The sequence below is a fragment of the Ranitomeya variabilis genome, chromosome 4, assembly GCF_051348905.1.
Source record: "Ranitomeya variabilis isolate aRanVar5 chromosome 4, aRanVar5.hap1, whole genome shotgun sequence".
NCBI lineage: Eukaryota > Metazoa > Chordata > Amphibia > Anura > Dendrobatidae > Ranitomeya > Ranitomeya variabilis.
Window position 1 is genome coordinate 484,380,435 of NC_135235.1, and position 25,902 is coordinate 484,406,336.

The following is a 25,902-nucleotide window of genomic DNA, read 5'->3' on the forward strand; positions in this document are numbered from 1 at the left end:
AGAGATATAAATCTAAAGTGCAGAAGGCAAAAATGCCTCAAAAGTCAGAGCTGAAAGCAGGGACAATCTGAAGAGCAACAAGGGGGACAGAATACTTAGGGACCCATGATGAGACCCCTGCGTCCACTCAGCTTGTGCCCCGAGTACTCAGCAAGGAGACTCCATGGCTAACTCTCTCATACATCTGTCCGGTCACCATACGGCGCTGAACGTCAGAGAGGAAAAAACTGCTGCATGGCGAAAATCACAGGCAATAAATTACACTAGCCGCTAGGTGGCACCATAGCCTCACTAGCTTGACGAGTGAAACCAAAATGCGCATGCGCTACAAGCACGCTGTTTGCCTTGCTGTTTAGGACGGCATTTCTGAAAACTGTGACACTTCGAATCCCGATCTGACGTACTGGTTCTTTTCAACTGCGCACGCGTGATCCGGAAGCTGCTGTGTTTTATTGGCTGTCCGTCTGGCCAATGCAATAAGGACGTATGGTGAATGCACCCGGAAGTGTAGTGGAGGCTGTCTGCTTCCGGTGGAGAAGATGGAGGCGTTTCACCGGCTCCGGCAGTTTGATGCTTATCCTAAAACATTAGAAGATTTCAGAGTGAAGACATGCGGCGGAGCAGTGGGTAAGGCCGGGGCTCACGCGTGGGGGAGTCTAATGCGTGCGGGAGAGCGCTGAGAGTGAGAGCCCCCCCGTCCTCAGCAGCCGGCTGTGATTCCTGACACCCCTGCACACTGACCGGTGACCGTGCCCGGGACTGTTACTGACTGGTGACCGTGCCCGGGGCTATTACTGACTGGTGACCGTGCCCGGGGCTATTACTGACTGGTGACCGGGGCTATTACTGACTGGTGACCGTGCCCGGGACTATTACTGACTGGTGACCGTGCCCGGGACTATTACTGACTGGTGACCGGGGCTATTACTGACTGGTGACCGTGCCCGGGGCTATTACTGACTGGTGACCGGGGCTATTACTGACTGGTGACCGTGCCCGGGGCTATTACTGACTGGTGACCGTGCCCGGGACTATTACTGACTGGTGCCCGGGACTATTACTGACTGGTGACCGTGCCCGGGGCTATTACTGACTGGTGACCGTGCCCGGGACTATTACTGACTGGTGCCCGGGGCTATTACTGACTGGTGACCGTGCCTGGGACTGTTACTGACTGGTGACCGTGCCCGGGACTGTTACTGACTGGTGACCGTGCCCGGGGCTATTACTGACTGGTGACCGTGCCCGGGACTATTACTGACTGGTGCCCGGGGCTATTACTGACTGGTGACCGTGCCCGGGACTATTACTGACTGGTGACCGTGCCCGGGACTATCACTGACTGGTGACCGTGCCCGGGACTGTTACTGACTGGTGACCGTGCCCGGGGCTATTACTGACTGGTGACCGTGCCCGGGGCTATTACTGACTGGTGACCGTGCCCGGGGCTATTACTGACTGGTGACCGTGCCCGGGGCTATTACTGACTGGTGACCGTGCCCGGGGCTATTACTGACTGGTGACCGTGCCCGGGGCTATTACTGACTGGTGACCGTGCCCGGGGCTATTACTGACTGGTGACCGTGCCCGGGGCTATTACTGACTGGTGACCGTGCCCGGGGCTATTACTGACTGGTGACCGTGCCCGGGGCTATTACTGACTGGTGACCGTGCCCGGGGCTATTACTGACTGGTGACCGTGCCCGGGGCTATTACTGACTGGTGACCGTGCCCGGGGCTATTACTGACTGGTGACCGTGCCCGGGGCTATTACTGACTGGTGACCGTGCCCGGGGCTATTACTGACTGGTGACCGTGCCCGGGGCTATTACTGACTGGTGACCGTGCCCGGGGCTATTACTGACTGGTGACCGTGCCCGGGGCTATTACTGACTGGTGACCGTGCCCGGGGCTATTACTGACTGGTGACCGTGCCCGGGGCTATTACTGACTGGTGACCGTGCCCGGGGCTATTACTGACTGGTGACCGTGCCCGGGGCTATTACTGACTGGTGACCGTGCCCGGGGCTATTACTGACTGGTGACCGTGCCCGGGGCTATTACTGACTGGTGACCGTGCCCGGGGCTATTACTGACTGGTGACCGTGCCCGGGGCTATTACTGACTGGTGACCGTGCCCGGGGCTATTACTGACTGGTGACCGTGCCCGGGGCTATTACTGACTGGTGACCGTGCCCGGGGCTATTACTGACTGGTGACCGTGCCCGGGGCTATTACTGACTGGTGACCGTGCCCGGGGCTATTACTGACTGGTGACCGTGCCCGGGGCTATTACTGACTGGTGACCGTGCCCGGGGCTATTACTGACTGGTGACCGTGCCCGGGGCTGTTACTGACTGGTGACCGTGCCCGGGGCTGTTACTGACTGGTGACCGTGCCCGGGGCTGTTACTGACTGGTGACCGTGCCCGGGGCTGTTACTGACTGGTGACCGTGCCCGGGGCTGTTACTGACTGGTGACCGTGCCCGGGGCTGTTACTGACTGGTGACCGTGCCCGGGGCTGTTACTGACTGGTGACCGTGCCCGGGGCTGTTACTGACTGGTGACCGTGCCCGGGGCTGTTACTGACTGGTGACGGTGCCCGGGGCTGTTGCGGACTGGTGACGGTGCCCGGGACTATTGCGGACTGGTGACGGTGCCCGGGACTATTGCGGACTGGTGACGGTGCCCGGGACTATTGCGGACTGGTGACGGTGCCCGGGGCTATTACGGACTGGTGACGGTGCCCGGGACTATTGCGGACTGGTGACGGTGCCCGGGACTGTTACTGACTGGTGACGGTGCCCGGGACTGTTACTGACTGGTGACGGTGCCCGGGACTATTTGAAGCAGCAGATATAATAATTTTGTCCATTTTGCACATATTTGTCAGTGTCTCCAAGTTTTACACTTCAGGACAAGGCACAGACTTCAGAGCTTATTTTAAATGAAAGGAGGCATTACCAGTGGGAGACATGTAATGACTGACGCTCTGCTCTCCTGGTTAGAGGAGAGTGAATATATGTTTGGGTCCCCGCTTATTCGGCAAGTAATAGTGCTTACCGATTGAGCTGCCTTGGGAACCCGGCTTCCTGTAGCGCTGGCTGATCACGTGTACGGCTCCGCAGCTGCATGTGTCACGGCCGTTGCACTGTCACAACACATGTATGGAGAACCTGTGTGTTGTGACTGTCACACAGCGGTGACATATGCAGCTGCGGAGCCGGACACCTGATCAGCCGCAATGATCCAAGAAGCCGGGTTCCCTCTACAACTTATTTGGTAAGCGCTATATCTGCCGAAAAAGCAGAGACCCGAGCATATTCACTCATCTCTACTCCTGATCTAGGAACATAGTTATCAAGGCCGAAAAAAGACATTTGTCCATCCAGGTCAGAATAAATCCCCAGATCTACGTCCTTCCAAAGAACCTAATCACTGTAAATAGTTGATCTACATGTCTCACACTGGTAATTCCTCCTTCCATTTATAATAATCTCTGGTGGCAGATTCTCAGCGATATCGGTGTATGGCCCACAGCTTGGACAGCTCATTTATGTATAAGAAAAACATGGATTTCTCTGGAGTAAGACATCGGATAGCAGATATCTTATTAATCAGAGGCCGGACAAACATGTGTCTGAGATGGTTCAGTGAATCCTGCATTTAGCAGGGGGCTGGACACGATGACCCTGGAGGTCCCTTCCAGCTCTACCAGTCTATGATATCATTGTATTCAGCTTCCTATGGCCTACAGGCTCATATAGACTGCTTAGGAGGGTAGATCTTCTGACAGATTCCCTCTAAGGGGTTAAATTCTTGATAAACCCTTGTATAGCTAATGTGAGGCACGTTTTAATGTGCAATTTTCCCTGAAATAATAGGAGTAGCTTTGCGCTTAAGATATTGTACTGATCTGTTATTGTCCAATCAGTGCAGAGACTCGCCCCTTTGACAATGTGAATGGTAACGCCCACTTGTGAGTTCATTCATAAGTTCACAGCAGGTAAAAAAAACGAGGCATGGTACAACAGAATTGTAAAGAAAGCAAAACCTTCCGAATTGTTTAAATGGAATTGCAAATGTTGTCTGATGCCCTGCTGTCCGAGCTAATCTAAATGTCACCGAGCTGTGCAGTGCTTACACGTGCCAGCGCTACCTGACCGCATGGATATAGAGGTGAGGGTTATCGGACCACGTGCTTTTAGTAAAGGGACGCTGCAGGATAATGGATGTTACCTTTTTTGTTATTCATGATACAGTAGCAATAATTATTTATGAGGCCTAGCAATCACTGCTGTCCTTGTCAGATCGCAAACGATTGCCAATAAAGGGTTACTCAGATCAGCCAATGCAGTTCTCAAGAGAAGGTTAGAAAATAAACTTGATGCTCTGCATCCAAAAAACCTCCCATAGTTTTCCATGTGTTTGTATTTGGGTAAAGGAAATTGCATGGAGGATTGCAATTAGCAAACATTGGTGGAGCGTGACGCTGCTGCACTCGTGGCAGTTAACTATTTGTGTTACACTATTCTCTGGCATGGTTGGAAGGCAATAAAAACAACAACTGTACACGTGAATAGCGCATAGTCGCTTAGTTCAGTTTTTCTATTGTCAGCTAGAAAGGACCAAGTGTAAGGAGGGAGCTAAGGATGAGCAGCCGCTTTGGTGCCTGCGGTTATAAAGATGACCATTGAGCACAGATGTATTTGGAAGGTTTGATTTCTTTTTTTTTTTCTATATTCTTAAATGGAAACGATGGAATCAAATTATGATTTTCTGTTCACATTTCATTTTACAACTTAGTCAGTAGAGTCTGGTAGGACTTTCACTGAAGATTTCAACCCCCACTATTATAGAGGCATATGTTGGCCACAGGCTCCAATAATGTACAAAAAATGTCTATTATTCAATACAGACTAATTAGAAGCAAAATGTAGTGCTATAAAATCCCCAAACATCTCTTAAAATGATACTGGCCAACCCCTTTAAAGGGGTATCTCAGGACTTACTGTAGTTACCGTCATTTTTTTATTTTTTTTTATAAATCAATACTACACATGAAAATAAGAAACCTCCTTATATATCAGAGACATCATTTTTCTTTCTCCTCTTGGACTGAAGTTTCTGTATTCAGTGAAGACATATTTTACCATTTCTGAAATAGCTGTCGTCTGCTTCTCGTAAGAATCTATGGAGAAGGAGCTGGAGGCAGACACTTTCTGCTGCCAGTTCTCCTGCAATGGCGGGTAACTGATGGATGAGGGTGTCAGATGCAGTCATATACCTGCACATAGGGCTCATCAGTGTGTATGAGGACAGTTCCCTTTAACTGCATGTTGCTATAAACTTTTTGTATTTTGCAGAAATAACTTTTTTTTTTTTCTTTCTTCCCTTCTAGTTACAGTAATTAGTGGACTTATAATGCTGATATTATTTCTCTCTGAGCTTCAGTATTTTCTCACTAAAGAAGTAAGTGCAAACCTTCCTGTATAGTTTGGCTGCTTTTAGTGAAAGACATTTGATGGCTTTTGTCCTTCTTGTCATACTTTCATCACTGTACAAAGAAATAGGTAGGGTAGATTGTGTTACACCACAGACATATCTGACGCAAAGCTTGCATATATTGCACTCTTGAAGCCCCCCAGACTTTACTTTTGGAAAACTGTCTTTAAAGGTAACCTGTACCACTGCCTGATGTAGCTTTAAACGTTGTGTTATTTAGTTAGAAATGAAGTTGATGTCCACACTTTTCACATGTTCGGAAGTCTATCCCGTCAAGGTGAAAATGACATAAAGTCTAAAAGCACTGTACCTGGTCACAATAGCAATATATGTACTGCAGGAGGCAGCAGGCTGCCATGATTAAAGGCAAAATACTGCTAGGCAAAACCTTGCACACCTTTCCTCCATGAGGGTGGTGTTTGCTAAGGATGCAACCTTGCATAAGATGTTAGTCGCACAGGTATTTGTAGTTCAACAGGGTTACAGCCTATTGCTACAGAGACAAGTCAAACTGTCCATTCCTTATTCCCTCCGTAGACCTCTTGATTCACTTAGCTTGAGGTGACGTTCTCTTTTCTCAGATGTCAATTGGGGAGGGAAGGGCTGAAAACCTTCTGACAGGTTCCATTTAATTTCTGCATATGGTTAAATGACAAACTTTCACATAATCATCTTTTTAAAGTTCCTTTGCCAATAGTTCTGTGACGACCTATTGCGAAAAGACGAATACGTTGTAGTCAAAACACAGCTTTACTGAGATTTTACAAAATTACAGCAAAAATACTGTGGCCTTGCTGTAGTCTCAAAAAAAGATACTCTGTGTTTTATCTTGGCCATTGTTTCAAATGGCAGTCCGTTATATAGAAAAGACTCAGACTTCTTCTGTTAACTCCACGTCTGGCTTCAAAAATCTTTGAGCACGTGAATGAAGCCTTACACCGGCTGACTTTTTCCTAATACGACTGCCCACCCGCCACATGCTAGCTGATCATCTAACAAGTTTAATAGCATTTCCATACACATAGAACAGTCATTACCGTAATCATTCTGTGCGTATAGAATATCACTTTTTTTTTTTTTAAGGAGGAAGATGTGTTACCGAGAGCGATTGACTTTTAAGGAAGTCTGTTTAGTCAGGCCAATAGTTGGGAAACGGTCGCTTGTTCCCAACTATAGGCCACTAAGTATGCACCTTTTAAAAGGGATGTCCTCTACATGGGCAACTCCTTTTTAATTATTCTAATCCCCAGTGCCAGTCAAGCAATTTGTGCACCAGGTCTGCCGGCGCTCACGTGGCATAACGGATCAGCAGCCACTTATGGGCTGTAGCACTCGCCCTTCCTTTTGGACAAAATTCAGACATTAAAGGGAAGTATGAGAACTGCAGCCCGTGAGCTGCCGCTGATTGCCTCAGCTTAGGTGACATAACAAAATCACTGGAAAGGCTCTGGTGCGGGAAGGGTCAGTGTCTGTTATATTTATTTTGCTGATAGAAATGTAGTTCTTAAAGGGGTTGACTGCTACTCGGACATCCCTTCTTAAAGGGAACCTGCAATCTGAAAAAACGCTATTAACCTGCAGCTATGGAGTTAATTTTCTGGTTTAAAGTGTTGTGAACCTGCCTGGCGCCTGCAGTTAGCCAAGCGCTTGAGCTGCTGTCATTCAGGGTCGGGGTCACGGTTACAGCCGCTGCTCTCTATACTCAGAGCGGTGACTGAACCGGCGCCGCCCCATGACGGAAAGCTGAACGCTGCTGGAGGAGATAAAGTTCATTTTCTCCACGCAGCATTTGGCTAAGTGTGGGATCTGTAGAATAATGGCGTGCACACTGAAAATTAGGACCAGGTGCAGGCTGAACTTGGAATATATCCAATTAAATTGTAAGTTTGAGAAAAACAGCCGCACTCAAAATATGGATTTTCAAATGCACATCAAGCAAACATTTATTGAAGTCACCACAGTAAAACACATGGGTGTCGAGGTATCGCGACATCCTTATGCTTACTATGGTGACTTCAATAAATGTTTGCTTGATATGCATTTGAAAATCCATATTTTGAGTGCGGCTGTTTTTCTCGAACTTATAAGTGTGGGATCTGGGCAGGTTAATAATGTTATTAATATTGTTTTTTTTTCTGGTGACTGGTTCCCTTTTACAGTGTTTGAAAAGCCTTAAAAGTTTCCATGGAGCCTGTCACCAGTTTACCTGTGCAAATAACTTTGTTTCCATTATTTTTTTTTTCCTTTATCTCTTATTCTTTGTTTCTTTTCTCCAGGTGTATCCAGAATTATTTGTTGATAAATCTAGAGGAGACAAGTTAAAGATTAATATCGATATTCTATTTCCACATATGCCTTGTGCCTGTGAGTATGCTCTCCTAACTGGTTGGTGGTTTTGAGAATTCTGCAAGCACGGGGCGGTACATAAAAATCATGGGGCCCTATAGCAAAAGTCCTAATTGAGCCCCCCACATTTATAAAGAAAAACACAAATTGTACCTCATCTGAATCCTTTTAATCTTCTCACCCACTACAATATTAATTTCATTGCCTTCATAAAGTATAATGTGCATTCCCAACCACTCATAATATGGTGTCCCCAAACACAGATTATGGGGCACTCACATCAGCAATCACACAGTATGATGGCGCCCCCTCGCGCAAACAGTATTGGGCCCCTTCCTACCTTACCAGGATTGACTGACAAAATGTAGAAAATAAATTATATAAAAAATAAATAAATACAAAAAATTCCCCTTGCCATGTTCCGCTCCTCTGGTCCATTCAGCGTGTGTACTGAGGCTCCACGTAGTGTGCGTGATCTAGTGACATCATCGCCCCTGCTGCAGTGACCCTGATGAGCAGGCTGAGCCATGGAACAGGGGACTGATGCTTACTGCTCCACTATTGAATTCAGCAGTTCCTGCATCCTGAGAATGCAGACAGCATTGAGTGTGTGTGCCACCGAGAGGTGAGGGGTGTCATGCCCAGCTTCACAGCTCACATGGGCTAATAAAGAGTCTACTGCTTAAAGGGATTGTCTCCTACTAGGACAACCTCGTCTTAAATTTAATGTTCGGCCTCGATATAATAATAAAGCCTATACTCACACATCGTGCCGGCGCTGTTCCAACAGTGGCTGTGATGAACCCCGGGGCCGTGATGCGGTGTTGTGACACGTGATGCCCGGCACCAATCAGCGCTGGTGTCACTGTCTCCGCCTTCAGGCAAACTGAACATGAAGAAGTAGTCAGGAATGAGCTGCTTGATCCTCTTCATGTTAAGTTTGTCTGAAGATGGAGACAGTGCTGATTGGCGCTGGGCATCATGTGTCGCAACACCGCATCACAGACCCGTGTGGGAACAGCGCAGGCACGGGAGGCACGTATAGGCTTTATTATTTTATCAGGGCCAGACATTTAAGGGGTCCTAGTAGTGGACAACCCCTTAAAGACTTGGTGCTGCTCAGTTATGAAATATATATATATATGTGTATATATATATGTGTGTGTGTGTGTGTGTGTATATATATATATATATATATATATATATATATATATATATATATATATATATATATATATATATATATATATATATATATATATATATTATATATTTTTTTTTTTCATATTCGCCTGTGTGGTGTAAATCTAAGTATTGTGTGTGTGTGTGTGTGTGTGTATATATACACACTGCACAGTACCAGCTCTCCTGTCCTGTATATATACATTGCACGGTACCACTCACCCTGTCCTGTATATATACACTGCACGGTACCACTCACCCTTTCCTGTATATATACACTGCACGGTACCACTCACCCTGTCCTGTATATATACACTGCACGGTACCACTCCTCCTGTCCTGTATATATACACTGCACGGTACCACTCCTCCTGTCCTGTATATATACACTGCACGGTACCACTCCTCCGGTCCTGTATATATACACTGCACGGTACCACTCACCCTTTCCTGTATATATACACTGCACGGTACCACTCACCCTTTCCTGTATATATACACTGCACGGTACCACTCCTCCTGTCCTGTATATATACACTGCACGGTACCACTCACCCTTTCCTGTATATATACACTGCACGGTACCACTCACCCTGTCCTGTATATATACACTGCACGGTACCACTCCTCCTGTCCTGTATATATACACTGCACGGTACCACTCACCCTGTCCTGTATATATACACTGCACGGTACCACTCACCCTTTCCTGTATATATACACTGCACGGTACCACTCACCCTTTCCTGTATATATACACTGCACGGTACTGCTCCTGTCCCATTGTCGGAGAGGCGGCACAGGACTTTAGGAGGGCTAATACTTGTTTATTCTTTTCAGTATCTAAAGAGCAATGTGTAAATGGAGCTGTGGTCGATCATGGGCGCTGCTGCGCCATTCACACATGGCTGTTCAAATAATGCCTTTAAGGCTAAGTTCACATTTGTGTATATGTGCGCAGCATATCATCTGCATATGCAAACGCATGTTTGCGCAGCGTTTATCTGCATCAGCTTACGCATGACAGCAAAAAAAAAAAAAAAAAAGCGCTGCGGGTGCATGCATTTGTATGCGTTTTTTGCCTGCGTTTGCGTTTTTATGTGCATGCGTTTGATATTTCCAGGAGGGCGTGTCTCATTGGGCGTGTCTCAATCAGCTCCTGGACATGCGCAGTCCGAAATACGCAAGCGCATGCGTACGCATGCGTTCCCATAAACAGTAATGCGCACTCATCCGCATGCGCATATTTGACGCCTCCAAAAATGCAACATGCAGCGCCCAGTCGCACAACAGGAAACGATGCATGCGTACGCAAAAGCATGCAAACGTATGTCCATGCGTACACCATGTTAAATATATTTTCATTAAGGAGAAGAATACAGAGCATCGATCAACATATTATTAACCAATGTTTATTCCATAAATAGTTCAAAAACGTGTACACGTTTTTGAACTATTTGTGGAATAAACATTGTTTAACCCCTTCATGACCGTGGGATTTTCCATTTTTCCGTATTCGTTTTTCACTCCCCTCCTTCCCAAAAGCCATAACTTTTTTATTTTTCCGTCAATTTGGCCATGTGAGGGCTTATTTTTTGCAGGACGAGTTGTACTTTTGGAAAAAAATTCCAAGTGTCGTGAAATTGCAAAAAAAGTGCAATCCCACACTTTTTTTTTGCTTGGCTTTCTTGCTAGGTTCACTAAATGCTAAAACTGACCTGCCATTATGATTCTCCAGGTCACTACGAGTTCATAGACCCCTAACATGACTAGGTTATTTTTTACCTAAGTGGTGAAAAAAAAATTCCAAACTTTGCTAAAAAAAAAAAAAAAAATTGCGCCATGTTCCGATACTCTTAGCGTCTCCATTTTTCATGATCTGGGGTCAGGTGAGGGCTTATTTTTTGCGTGCCGAGCTGGCGTTTTTAATGATACCATTTTGGTGCAGATACGTTCTTTTGATCGCCCGTTATTGCATTTTAATGCAATGTCACGGCGACCAAAAAAACGTAATTCTGGCGTTTTGGATTTTTTTCTCATTACGTCGTTTAGCGATCAGGTTAATGCTTTTTTTTTATTGATAGATTCTGAACACGGCGATACCAAATATGTGTAGGTTTGATTTTTTTTTTTTCATTTTTTTTTTATTGATTTATTTTGATTGGGATGAAAGGGGGGTGATTTAAACTTTTATGTTTTTTTGTTTTTTTTTACTTTTTTTTTTTTTTACTTTTGCCATGCTTCAATAGCATGGGAGGCTAGAAGCAGGCACAACTCGATCGCCTCTGCTACATAACAGCGATCATCAGATCGCTGCTATGCAGCAGAAAATCAGGTGTGCTGTGAGCACCGACCACAGGGTGGCGCTCACAGCTACCGGCGATCAGTAACCATAGAGGTCTCAAGACATCTATGGTTACAATACTGAAGCATCGCCGACCCCCGATCATGTGACGGGGGTCGGCGATGACATCATTTCCGGCGGTAGTTAAATGTTGCGTTTGACAGCGACATTTAACTAGTTAATAGCGGCGGGTGAATCGCGATTTCACCCGCCGCTATTGCGGGCACATGTCAGCTGTTCAAAACAGCTGACATGTCCCGGCTTTGATGAGGGCTCACTGCGGAGCCCTGCATCAAAGCAGGGGACCTGACGTCGGACGTACTATCCCGTCCGACGTCAGGAAGGGGTTAATATGTTCATCGATGCTCTGTATTCTTCTCCTTAATTAAATTATGGTATGTTTGGAGCTGATTTAGTGAGTTCGGGGGTGGTTGGTAATATTCCCGCCAAACCCACTTTTTCACAATATGCATTTGGGACTTTTGTTTTCACCATGTTAAATATATGTACGCATGCAGATCAAACGCTGCGCGCACAGACGCAAATGTGAAACCAGCCTAAGAGGAGTGTTGAGGGACACAACAAAGTATAGCAAAATCCACTGATTGTGTGTGAGGGGAGTGTTATAGTATGTGGGCTGGTGGAGTTTGTGTGGCAGGGCTGCTTTTTTGTCCCAGTCCAGCCCTTCAGGGAGGACAGCAGTATAATCATCCTCTCTTTACCTCACGACCCTTGGTATCTATTATGAGATCAGACTATCCCCTAAGAGCACATCTTCCTACATATGAAGGGGGGCAGAGCTTCGTTTTGCACATGCTCACGTTTACCTTTCCTATTAACATTCTAGGGCTTGTTTCTGTCAGTGTAAAAAGACAGAGGTCATTTATATGTACTAGAGTTATTACTACCTAAGGCAAAACAAGTGGGATCTACTAATTTGAAGGTTTTTTTTCTTTTTTATCAAATTCCTGCTCTATTCTCTGGACACTGTTCTGACACAGTTACCCATCTTGCCACAGCTCGCATTGATGTGCCATCCTGGATGAGCTGCGCTACCTCAGCAACTGCTTTGGGTTGTAGACACTGCCTCATGCTATTGTACCTCTAGTGGGGTGAGCAAAATGCGAAAGTGACCCAAAAATCTATACAAACTTGGTATAGTTGTAATCGTACTGACCTAGAGAATCCAGATGTGGAGTGATTTTTACCAGAGAATATACACCGTAAAAAACGTAGAAAACTATGGCGGAATTGAATTTTATTTTTTTCAATTTCACTACACTCAGAATTTTGTTACCATTTTCCATGGTAAAATGAATGGTGCATTCAAAAGTACAGCTCATCCACAAAAAAAATCATATGGCTATGTGGATGGAAAAATAAACTAAAGTTATGGCTCTTGGAAGATGGGGAGGAAAAAAAGTGCAAAAAGGGCTGGGATGGAGGGAAGAGGTTAATGGGACACTTTGCTAATGTGACACTTTAATATTTACACACACACCCATTTGCATTCTTGCTCGTTTCAAACACAAGGTACATTAGTTCCACAGAGCTTTTATAAACATTAGCGACATTGCCCCCCCCCCCCCCCCCTCTCCACCATCTATAAATGATATTTAACACAAGGTTGTTCTGTGACTGATCCTGTGACTTGTTTCTATGGCAGATCTGAGCATAGATGCCATGGATGTGGCTGGGGAGCAGCAGCTGGATGTGGAACACAATTTATTCAAGCAGCGGCTGGATAATGATGGGAAGCCCGTGACTTCTGAAGCGGAGAAGCATGGTAAATGCAGCAGTAATGTGAATGATCTCCTTAAACTGCTATTATTGTGTCATTGTTGGGATTACTGAGTTATGAAACATTATTAAACTGCTAGAAAATCATTTTGGTGACGTGGATCCTTACTAACAACGAATATTAGACAAAGGTACGCCAAAACGTGTGTAGGGGTGGGCGCATGTCATTGCAGTCTGCACTATTCCTCATTCCATCTGGTACTGCTTTAGCTATGTTAGGTCCCTGATTTATAGCCATTGAGCCCTTTGACATCTTTGCATGTGCACATGTATGGCAGAGGTATTGTTTTGCACATGCACTTGACTATAGGAATGTACCTATATATGAAGCCATTGCACAGGCACTTTACTAATATAGAGTACATACGGAGATGCTATACCTCTGACCTTTAGATATATACCACATCACACCACTTATGCTACATTCTGTTCACGGCAATTTTTTGTGCTTTGCAATATATATTCTTTGAGTTTGACAGTCTTCGGGGCTTTTGTGATCATGCTTGCAGCAGCATTATATACGGAACTCATTTGCTTTTTATGATATTGATTTTTGATGTGCGACTTTGCAAAACCACATTTATGTAAATAAATAAATACGGTAAATGCAATACTTTTATTAATACTATCGACCGCAGTCTCTGTTTCCCTTTCTTTCCTCCCTTGTTTGTTACATAATTACCCTAGATCATTTTCACACCAGCTCCAGTGCTTATGTGCGCAAAAATATTCTTACGCCATCATACATTAAATATGCAGTGCACATAAATTAACGCTTTGTTTAGTCTTTGCTCCTTAATCGTATCGCAAGGGCTGATCAATGAGTGTGCCCTAGCATCCCATATATTTAAATGCCACGGTCAGGTATTGACAGCGGTAATTGGAGCTTGCCTCAGTCATTGGTGTTAAAAGCAGATGCCGTCTGTGTAACATCCCAATATGCATGGCAAATACCAGCTAACTTAGTTACTGAGCACAATTTATACTCCCACTACGCCCATATGATGTAAATTTACACTATATGATCATTGTGGGGTTAAAGGCACCGGACCGTGCACATACCACCAGTTACATGATAGCCTATGGAAAAGGGCAATAGGTATATGTTCACACGTTGCATTTTGGCTGTTTTTTTTTCTTCTGCAACAAGACTTGCTCTCTTGGCAGTAAGACTTACTGCAAAAAAAACAGGTTTTGTTGCGTTTTTGTGGGTCTTTCTTTTTGCATTCTAGTCATGCTACATTTGTCTCTTGTGCATGCTGATAACGTTTACTGATTCTACTTTATCAGGTTTTGGCACAAAAAAACAGCAAAGCCTGATATCTGTTTTTTAATCTCATAGACATAGCTGGTACTGCAAAATGCAGCTAGAATTTGCATAAAAAAACACTGAAAAAAACGCGTGTCAGCATATCCGTAGGTTGAGAATCAAACGTGTAAACTACTACCCACCATGAACTTCCCACTTTTACAATCTTTCTGCTGTTAGCCATCATTTCTTTTGCTTTTTTCAGATTTAGGGAAAGCAGAGGAGCACGTAGCGTTTGACCCCAAAACGTTAGACCCAGATCGCTGTGAAAGCTGCTATGGGGCAGAATCTGAAGATATTAGGTATTTATAAAGAACTTTTGGTGTATAATTTTTATGTGTGTAGATATAACACCCGTTGTATTCCCTGCAGGTGTTGTAACACGTGTGATGATGTGCGCGAGGCTTACCGACGGAAAGGATGGGCGTTCAAGACTCCAGATTCAATAGAACAGTGTAAACGGGAAGGGTTCAGCCAAAAGATGCAGGAGCAGAAAAATGAGGGATGCGAGGTGTACGGCTTCTTAGAAGTCAACAAGGTAATGACTTTGTAAATGTCCTGAATTGGTCTCACTTTATTGATAGTATCTGAAAATCAGTTTTAGTTGACATTTATTTATTTATTTATTGTCATTTAGGTGGCTGGGAACTTTCATTTTGCACCTGGAAAAAGCTTCCAACAGTCACATGTCCATGGTAAGTATTTTATCATCTACATTGGAAGAAATGTGTTGTCATCGGGGCACCGAATGTTATGGGATTACAGTTCTGTCTTGGATTGCACTTCTGGAAAGCTTAGAATAATGGTACGTGTTGCATGGTGGAATAAACAAATAGAAAGTTAAACAAGAAGACTATGTGGACTGGGAGAATGGAAACATATTCATTTTCATTAAAGGGGATGTCCCTTGAATATGCTTGCTTATTTTTCTACCTTTTTACACTTGGAGTATTACTAGTATTACACCTACTCCTTCAATGTCTCCTCTCCCTGGATCACTGCTGGTGTTCTGACCTTCAGTGGTGATGTTTTAGCTTGGACATGTGACTGATGCAGATACCACTAAGGTCAGTCCTGCACCCAGTGATTGGCTGCAGCAGTCACTTGTACATTGTGACAGGTCATCAGGCGTGTGTGATCATAATTAAGGCGAGTACAACTCAGTTTGAGACATTCTAAACTAATAGTGAAAAAAAAAAAAAATATATTGTCTGGCAAACCCCAAAAGATTTACTGTATCTAATGTGAACAGTCTGTTCGCATGCTTGCATTTTGCTCTGTGCAACCTGCTAAACTCGTTGGTTAATATCGTGTGTGTGTGTGTGTGTGTGTGTCTATATATATATATATATATATATATATATATATATATATATATATATATATATATATATATATATATATATATATATATATATATATATATATATAAAACCCTACAATATCGACTACCGTAAAATGCGAATAGCCTGCTGTGTCCTGTACAGCTTTGTAGTTGTCACTCACTGTCCACACTGCACTATGGTGTGTGACAGCTCCGATCGGCGTCTGAGGCACCTGGCTGACTGATGTAGTTTGTCAGGGGTGAGTACAGTGGAAAGTATTTTACCAGCACTTTGAGTATTTACATACTTAAAGGGGTTTTCCCATGAACAAAATACATTTTAATCAAGATATTAACCAATAGATCTTTAAATAAGTTGCACAATTGGCTATGTAAAAATAAAATGTTCCTGTGCCGAGATAATATTCTAAATCTGCCGGTCATCTTATAAATGAGCCCGATATGTCCTGTGTAATGGCCGTGTCTGACCGTACAGGAACATGGTCTGATCACACAGCAGCTCCTGGGCAGGGGAGGAAGCAAAACAGTATACAGACAAGACTGCATGGGATCACAGCTGATTCTTTGAGGTAAAACATTTCCCTACCCTGTTTTTAAAAAATGTTTTACTCCCAAAATGAATCAGCTGTGATCTCATGCTGTGCCATCTGTACACTCTAGTTTGTGTCCTCCCCTGCCCAGGAGCTGCTGTGTGATCAGACCATGTTCCTGCACGGTAAGACACATTCATTACACAGGACATATCGGGCTCATTTATAAGATTATCTCAGCACGGGAACATTGTATTTTTAAAACACTTCCAATTGTGGAACTTATTTTAATTCCAAGATCTGTCTGTTGATTAAAATGAGCTTTGTTTGTGAGAAAACACCTGTCTAATGTAATGTCAGGGATTTTTCTACTGTCATTCCCAGATGTCCTTTCAAACCGGTCAGTAGAGGAACCATCACATTATATTTCATTGGTGGCTTTGCTTTTATAATAAGTGTTCCTGCTACCATGCTAACTATATAGCTCTTGTAGCAAAAAGGACAAGAAGCTAAATATGGCAGAATAGTCATTGTTGGTTGCAGGAAAAATGTCACTGCCAAATTCACATAAGGAAATTAGAAGTACAAGAGGTATGTTGGTAGTATGTAGTTGAAGTGTTGCTTACTCATGTATTAGGGCAGAACACATTTATCACAGCTGTCCTCCCTGGTGCTATTAGCAGAATACAGGGGCTGTACATGCTGGTGGCAATGTTGTCAGCAATGCCCCTGCTCATTTCCTACAATGTGATATGGCTCTGTTCTTCTGATGCAGGGAACGAAACATACTGCAAGTAATAGGCCGTGTGCACACACTGTGTTTTTGATGCATTTTCATGGCGGTTTTCCCGCTCAGAAATCAGACAAAAACGCTATGGAATCATTATGAAGATAATTCAACGACAATCCTGAAGTGTTGTGCACATGATCAGTAAATTTCCTTTGAGTATTTGCAGTGCATTTATTTCTGCAGCATGTCAATTCTTTGTTCGTTTCTGCAGTCTTTTTCACAAAAAAAAAACAGTATACAGGCAGAGATGCTTACCTGTTCAAGGCCTCCAACAATTGCACTAGCCAAGGTGCAGCGGACCCAAGTTAAGATGGCAGATACACAGGTGCAATAATACCGATAATGCAGCCACCCTACAATCAGGAATTGGCCGCTTGGTACACCTGTGCAAAAAATAGTCTGTATGTGGTGTGTTCACACAAGAATGCAAAGTATATGGCTCAAAGCCTATTAATGACGCCATGTAGCGGGCTCACCATAATGCATCCTGTGTGAACAGAGGCCACAGTGTACAGAGCCATCTAGGGCCCAGCCGCACCCTGGAAAAATATACAGTGCACCAAAAACATAACAATGTATGCAAGGTATTGGTCATATTATGGCCACAATATTTAAGCTGCCAACCCACGTCAAGGGTCGTTACATATTGGCAGTCCTAATCTAAAAAAAACACCATAAGAGAAAAAACCTCCACTATTCTAAACAAAAAAAAAAAAAACCGTATACAGGCAGATGCTTACCTGTTCAAGGCCTCCAACAATTGCACTAACCAAGGTACAGCGGACCCAAGTTAAGATGGCAAATACACAGGTGCAATAATACCGATAATGCAGCCACCCTACAATCAGGAATTGTTTGCACAGGTGTACCAAGCGGCCAATTTCTGATTGTAGGGTGGCTGCATTATTGGTATTATTCCACCTGTGTATTTGCCATCTTAACTTGGGTCCGCTGTACCTTGGTTAGTGCAATTGTTGGAGGCCTTGAACAGGTAAGCATCTCTGCCTGTATACTGGTTTTTTTTGTTTAGAATAGTGGAGGTTTTTGCTCTTATGGTGTTTCTGCAGTCTTTTTCCCCCATTGACTTCACTTGAGCCATTCAAATCTGCAGCAAAAACGCAGGTATAAAAATGTATCCTTATTTGCTGAGTGTTTGCGTTTTTACGTACTTCCTATGGTGTTTCACACGCTGTAATTTTATTTATTTTTTTTAATTGTGAGCACAGGCGTGCGCTGATGAGACTACTGCTCCCATCGGCCTACGTCTGCTGGCACCGATAAGTCGCTAATGGGAGATGTAGTCTCTCAGCCGGCGCCTGTGCTCACAGTTTAAAAAAATAAAAAATAATTACATACATATTCAAATAAAAATAAACCCATTATACTTGCCTAAGCCCAAATCCCCGATGCCCTGGTCTCCTAGAAAAAATGTAAAATAATAAACCAATATATATTCACCTGTCTGCCATAGTCCACGTAATCCCGAGTGTCCCACAGCGAACATCCGTCTATGCTGCCGCCGGCGATACTCTGACAGGAGGTAATCACTCCCACGGTGTATCACTGAGCTGCTGTGAGAAAGATCTCACGCAGCGGTGCCATAAGTGACAGCACCGCAGCTGATCAGCTGCCGTGAGAGAGTTCACTGGAGTTCATCAGCTGATCAGCTCTGGTTCTGTCACTTATGGCACCGCTGCGTGAGAACTTTCTTACTACAGCTCAGTGATACACTACGGGAGCGATTATCTCCTGTGTCAGTTTATCGCCGTCTGTCTTTCAGAGCAGTTACATCAGTGACTGGTCCCAGAGTCATCAGGATTGTCGTGGGACATTATGGATTATCTTCTCTGCGGACAGGTGAGGAATATTGTGGTTTATTTTATTTTTGTTTCCGGAGATGTTGGCATCAGTGGATTAGGCATTTGGTGAGTATGGTTTAATTAATATTCATTAAGGGAGTCTGTCATTATTTCAAGTAAAGGACTTTATTCTGTGTGTGTTTTTTTTAATACAACATCACTATGGGGTAACTAATGGATAGGTGTCTTATAGATGCCTCTCCATTACTAACCTGTGTGCTTGATGATACCTGACAATTCGAAGGCGACATCAACCCCACTTGCCACCGCTACAGGGCAGGCGGGAAGAGCGAGGCTAATCGCCAGATTTTGCACATCTTATAGATGCACCTTTTCTGGGGCGGCTGAGAGCTGATGTTTAGTCTGGGAGGGAGCCAATATTCCCTCCCTCCTAGGCTATTTCAGCCTGCGGCTGTCTGCCTAGCCTTTGCTTGTTAGATTTTATAGGGGGGCCCTATTTTAATTTTTTTCAGGGGTCCCCCTGTAAACTTGCCAGTAAAGGCTAATCAAACAGCTGTGAGCTGATATTATATGCCTGGGAACCTTTATGGTTATTGGCTCCTTCCCAGAATATTAACATCGGCTCTCAGCTGTCGGCTTTCCCTCTGCTGGTTATTTAAAATGACGCACGCATTTTTTTTTTTTCTTCCCTTTAAAATGAACAGTTGATGTTTTGTTACAGCATATGTATGTTCTCTTAATGCTCCTACATAGGCTGGTGTGTGTGTGTGTGTGTGTGTTTACTTATTGGCTTAGTAATGAGGGTGTTGGGCTAACACCTTTTCATTATTAAGCCTAGGGTTTGGTGCCAATGACAGCTGCTGACACCAAGCCCTAATCCCATTACCCTGATGCCACTGCATCAGCATGAAAAAGGTGGTGTTGAACTAAGAAATTACATCACAAAACTTTTTTTTTTTAAATATCTTGGCTCAACAAGCCTTCATTGCTGTACAGAAACGCATGCTAAAAATGAGTGTTTTTGCTGCCAAGAGATGCAGAAACCTTGCAGAAATTTCTGCAAGCAAATACTCAACATGTGCATATAGCCTTCGATTCTCCTCCTACTGGTGATCTGCACCCAGCAGAGCCATGTGCATGGGGCCTGGATGACGGCAGTGTTTCCACACGGCAGAGCCGTAGTCAATATGTGTGCTGCCATACGGCGACTTGCTACTTCCCATGTTATAAACCTATATTGTCTACTAATAATTATTTATTTTATTAGTGTGTATGACAACTTTTTTTTTTTTTAATTAAATTATAATTTCTTTGTCAGTCTGCTCAGATTATCTTCCTCCCCTTTTCTGGGTAGGGCTATGTGGTGTCCTGCTGTGGGTCACGGAATAAGTGCTGTGGTGGTCAGAATTTGCCTATGGGGATGAAAAAGTTACAAGGCACCTTAAAAGTCTTTGTTAGGGAATGCCATAGGGAATGAATTAGTAGTGTCTTGGGGGAGGCTGTGTGGGGTAGGAGCAGGTGCTGCGGTATAATAAAGAAACCATTTCTCTTTTCTTTTCCTGCCTTCTCCTCCACTTGCAGTACATGCTGTTGAGAGTAAGTTTCTTTTTTTTTTTTTTTTTTTCTTTTTTTTTCATTATAACTCTTGCATACTTCATTCTTACACCAAGGCCTGTCATGTGTCGCTGTATTGTAGCGCTCATTCTCTCAGTCCACATAGTTCACCAGTTTAATGTCAGAATGCAGCATTATCGGATTGTTTTCCTTATATAGGTAGTTTATTTGTGATTTGTTAATACATTTTAGTAGAAAAAATAAAATTTTAGATTTTCTATCTTTTTGCAAAAGTTACTGCGCTAGGTTCTGTTTGGATCTGCAACTTGGTTTCTGCTTATCATGAAAACCAAACTGCGTCATTGGCTGATCTTGTCTTTAGCAAATATAATCTCTCTGGGGGTCTTTGAGATTCCAGATTGAGCCTTTAAACCTATATACATAGGTTGTTTTTTTTTTTTTGTTTTGTTTTTTTCCCTCTCATTGGGTTGTTTTTAGATAATGTGTTTAGGTTTGTTTTTTTATGAGGAGCAGCACTGCGTTTGACTATGGTCGGTGTATGGTCCTACAGCTCGGCTCCTTGCATTTGTTGAGGTCTAAACATGGAGAGCATTTCTTGTTACCTCTTCTTTCAATTACTGATCAAGTGATTACTGGAACTTTCCCTTTGATCTTGTGACTATAGTAAGGTCACTTTCAGCCCACTATGAAATAGGTTCATATCTTTCATCTAATTTCCTGCCTCTCTGCTGTCTTTTACACTTCTTATTCAGCATTAGATTCATAATGACCCCGTAGCACTAAACAAGGTCCAGAATATGGACGCTAAAATGCCAGTTCACTATTGCTGTCTTGGACTGATAGAACTTAGTTTATTCACAAGGGTTTTGATGGCAAAAAAGAGACTCCATTTCTTACTGTTAGTGGGAAAAGCATGGATGCCCATAAAAAAATATTAAGCACCTTTTCAAATCTGAATGTTCTCACTAACTTGTTTTTCTCCCCTCTTCAACAGTCCATGACCTGCAGAGCTTTGGACTTGACAGTGTAAGTTCTGATTTATTTATATAAATTCAGGCATCGTGGCGTTATTTCCACCTTGTCGTACTTTTTATGGTTTCCTACAGACATTATTATTATTATTATTATTTATATAGCACCATTAATTCCATGGTGCTGTACATGAGGAGTTACATAGAGCACTATAGAAATCACTTGCAGTAACAAATTTACAATCACAGACTGATAAAGAGGGGAGAAGACCCCGCATTCTATGGGATTATGGGGAAGGAGACAGTAAGTTGGGGGTGCAGCAGCTTGGGTGGTGGTGAGGCGGCAGCTCGGGTGGTTGGTGAGACGGTAGAATGGTTATTGCAGGCTGTAGGCTTTCCTGAAGAGATGGGTTTTCAGGTTCCTTCTAAAGGATCCGAGGGTACTGATACTTAGTTAATGATCATAACTAGAACCAATACCTCCAAAGCTGTAAATATACATCTCATACACAGAGCCATAAAACAGCCATATTCTTAAAGGGAATATGTAACCAGGTTTTTTTCCACCTGAGGGCCGCATAATGTAGAGATAGAGACCCTGATTCCAGTTCCATGTCAATTACTTGGCTGTTTGCTGTAGTTTTGATAAAACTCGTTTTATCAGGAGAATATCACTAAAGGACTAGAAAACCTGCTGCTATGTAGTCCACCATATTCATGAGGTCTGTATAACCCCACCACCGCCACTGATTGGTAGCTTTCTGCCTATGCACAGTGTACACAGCTGGCAATCAGTGGTGTTGGCGAGGGTTGTACCGCCTTCACAGAACTGGTACATCTGCAGCAGATAAAACCGTGATTTTATCAAAATTGCATGAAGCTACCCAGTAAGTGGCACATTGCTGCAGTCAGGGTCTCCACCCCTACATCATGCCACTCTGATGGGTCCGCAGAAACCTGGTTCACTTTAAAGCCTCAAAGAGATTCAGGCATTATGATGGGGGAAAAAAAAACCCAAACCATGTACCCATTCAGTACCTGTGGCCTCAGAGCTAGCCGTCCAGTGGTTCCTGCCAGTCTGTGTTCACATTCCTGCAGCGATCACATGCTGTTTGGGCATATGCCCCACTGCAGTCACTGGCCGCAGCCGTGATGCTTACATCTATGGCTCACATCCACTGGGGACAGTGAATAGCTGCAACAGCATCACTGCAAGAGGCGCCTGCTGGGATAAATCAATGCGGTGATGCTTCATTGTCTATGGTTAATCCCATATTATGTAATGTTATGTCAGGAAAATCTCATTTGTCAGAGCCATCTTTTAATGGACGCTCTTCATACTACTGCTGGGATAAATCACACCTATTGCCTGGTTTTTCCTCCTGGGAATGAGTAGATTGGTGACCGTCCTCACTCCCTTTAGGGTCGAGCCCCACTCCCACGCGGTCTGCCGCTGCCACCACTGAGGGGGCATTGCCTGTACTGCTCGTTGACTGACTTGATGCATATATATATCTTATCTTTGTATTTTCTATTTCTCACAGATTAATATGACGCATCATATTAAGCATCTCTCCTTTGGAAGAGACTATCCTGGTCTAGTGAATCCTCTTGATGGGACCAGTGTGTCCGCCATACAGTGTGAGTGCCAGGCTCCTGACAGTACCAGCATGGCTTCTTCTGCAGTGTCGCTCCGTGCATTGCAATCCTTGGTGTGCACGTTCTAGAGTAGCTGCTCATAAACTGTGATTTGCCCCCACATACAGTCTGTTAGATTTAGTGAGGGGCTGCGATCTGCTACTATCCGTAGCTAGGGGTTTTATGCAACCTCTACATAGCTGAATCACCATCTATTTTATCTCTATATTATAGCATCTATGATGTTCCAGTACTTTGTGAAAATTGTTCCTACAGTATACGTGAAAGTAGATGGAGAGGTAAGAGAAGCGGGCTGCAGGGTGGTTGTGAAGTGTGACTTGTGGGTCTAGTTCTGCATGTTGGCAGTCATACCATGCTGCCTGGCACTTAGTATTGCGTTAGAGCATGGATTTGGGTCTGTGGTGTGACTATGGATAAAGGGAAAAGGAGATCCTTTGTTTCCTGTTGGGCTCTGCTTATTTATATTATTGAAGGGCTAGACAGCTAAAATTAAGATGATCGTCTGTGTCTTTTTAATTTTTGGAGGTGGTTTGAACACATTACTGCCTTAAATGTAGCCACCACTAGAGGGAGCATGGGAGCTTTACTGCATGATGTGATAAATAGGCAGAATGCAATAAGCGCCCTCTAGTGGTGCCTGCACAGTCAACATGTAATCATTTAAACTGTCTTTGCTCTGGTTTTGGTGCAGTGTAAAAGAGAAAATTAAGCTCTAAATCCAAAAACGATATATTAAACAGTGACAAAGGTTGTACCTATTTATTTTATAACACTAAGAACAAAATAACATTTAGTGGTGGATGTACACCTATAAAGAATATCCGTTTTCCTTACATTCATGCACACATGGACAGGTAATATTCAGCTGTGTGAATGGAATCAACCAGTGATACTTTTTATTAAGCATCCTTGACAGTCCTGTTCTTCCCACAATGAATAACTGGATGACTTGTGATATTCACATTTTTCTTTTCTAGATATTGCGCACCAATCAGTTTTCAGTAACCAGGCATGAAAAGATTGCAAATGGTTTGATTGGTGATCAGGGTCTACCAGGGGTGTTTGTTCTTTACGAGCTTTCTCCTATGATGGTAAAACTGACAGAGAAGCACAGGTGAGAGACCTCCTGGCCATGCATAGCATCTTTCTGTCTAGCAATGACGTGTACGTTCTGGTGCTAAACATGTCTGGTGCTTTGTTCTTTAGATCATTTACCCACTTTCTAACTGGAGTGTGCGCCATTATCGGAGGAGTGTTCACAGGTAAGTGCTGCATATATCATGTCATTGGTGATGGTTACCAGTTAAAGGCTTTCCACCTTCTTAAACGCAATCAGCATGGTCTAATAAAATAATAAAAAGCATACTAGCTTACCAATCTCCTACTCCTCTTCCATTGCCACGTGGTTCCCACATGGTCTCCACGGTTCCTTTGCCAGTCTGGCATATGACTGCTGCAGCTAATCACTGGCGAGGCAGCACTGGGAGTGAGGAATTGGTTGGAGTATGCATTTTATTAGACCATACAATGTGCTTTAAAAATAAAGTTGGGTGTGAAAACCAGTCGCTACCCTATGGCACTTATGGATGTTGTTGTATGATTTACACTGTACTTTCTTTGCTTTCATGACACAGTTGCTGGACTTATTGATTCACTTATCTATCACTCCACACGTGCCATTCAGAAAAAAATTGAACTTGGGAAAACCACATAATGGTGGACAGAACCTGTTCTTGCCATCTTCAGGACTGAGACTGGGGTATCTGCACAATGGTGATCGGGAAGTGGACGTGTTCTTTCTCCGGGAAAAACAGACTGAAGACGCCTTTAGCTGGAGCCTGCATTGTTTCCCACGGAAATATTTTATGCCTACCGTGCAGTGTACTAGGACAGCGTATGGCTGGTTCATTCTGTATCACTGGTGAGGTCTGCTCTGGTTTCATCCTCCCCGGTGGTCCTCCAAGGTCTGAAGATGCGACCTCTTTGGTGGACAGTACTCGTGTGCGTTTTTGTTTGTTTTTCTTCTTCTGTAACTGGAAGACTCCACTGCTGTTCTCATCCTGCCACTCTGAGAATGGCCACCTCTGCCTGGGTATGGCGATGGCTCTGTGCGCCCACTATATTTCTCAGTGGGTTACAACGAGCGTCTGTTCTTCACACTAAATCAGATGTACCATATTTTTTTTTTTAAACCAATGACTTACATCATGGAGGTGACTGATTGTGGATCTCATTACTGTACAGCCATTAAATTAACAGAGTGATTCTTTTATGTCCTTGTATGGAACAAATTATTACTTACATGTGCAATATTTGCAGCAGGGCTCTTTTATTCTCGTGTGTTTGGACATTGCACAAAATGGGAAGTAACAAAACATTGTTGTACATATTAATGTGTTGCCAGTCTTGTACTTTGTTCCTGATTTGCCTCTTATCAAGAATGTTCTTCCATCTTTGCCCTATGATTTGTTACATGCTACAGGCTAAGTTTTAGACTTTTTTTTATTATAAAGTTTGCAAGCGTTGCTGCTAATGTCATGGTGTGCGGTGTGACTGGAGATCTTGGTATTGATAGTATTGTGCTTGAATGTTCTTCATTGCTCCAAGCAGCTGTTACTACCAATCTCCGTCTCCTAGAAGACATGGTACATTTGGAATTTTATCCAACTTTCTCAGGTATCTCAATAGAAAATCTGCTTTGTTATGCAGGAGTTGAAGCCTCCCAA

General features: G+C 43.6%; 1 protein-coding gene across 1 annotated transcript; it reads left to right on the plus strand.

The window, feature by feature from the left end:
- The first annotated feature begins 470 nt into the window (after positions 1 to 470).
- ERGIC3 (ERGIC and golgi 3) lies at positions 471 to 25,701 on the plus strand. The gene is made up of 13 exons (XM_077251915.1): positions 471 to 627; positions 5,402 to 5,472; positions 7,782 to 7,869; positions 13,044 to 13,163; positions 14,692 to 14,788; positions 14,859 to 15,024; positions 15,124 to 15,181; positions 21,541 to 21,572; positions 23,062 to 23,158; positions 23,390 to 23,454; positions 24,154 to 24,290; positions 24,383 to 24,438; positions 24,811 to 25,701. The coding sequence occupies exons 1-13, from the start codon at positions 540 to 542 to the stop codon at positions 24,888 to 24,890; spliced, it is 1,155 nt and encodes a 384-aa protein (XP_077108030.1). The 5' UTR covers positions 471 to 539; the 3' UTR covers positions 24,891 to 25,701.
- The last annotated feature ends 201 nt before the right edge of the window (positions 25,702 to 25,902 follow it).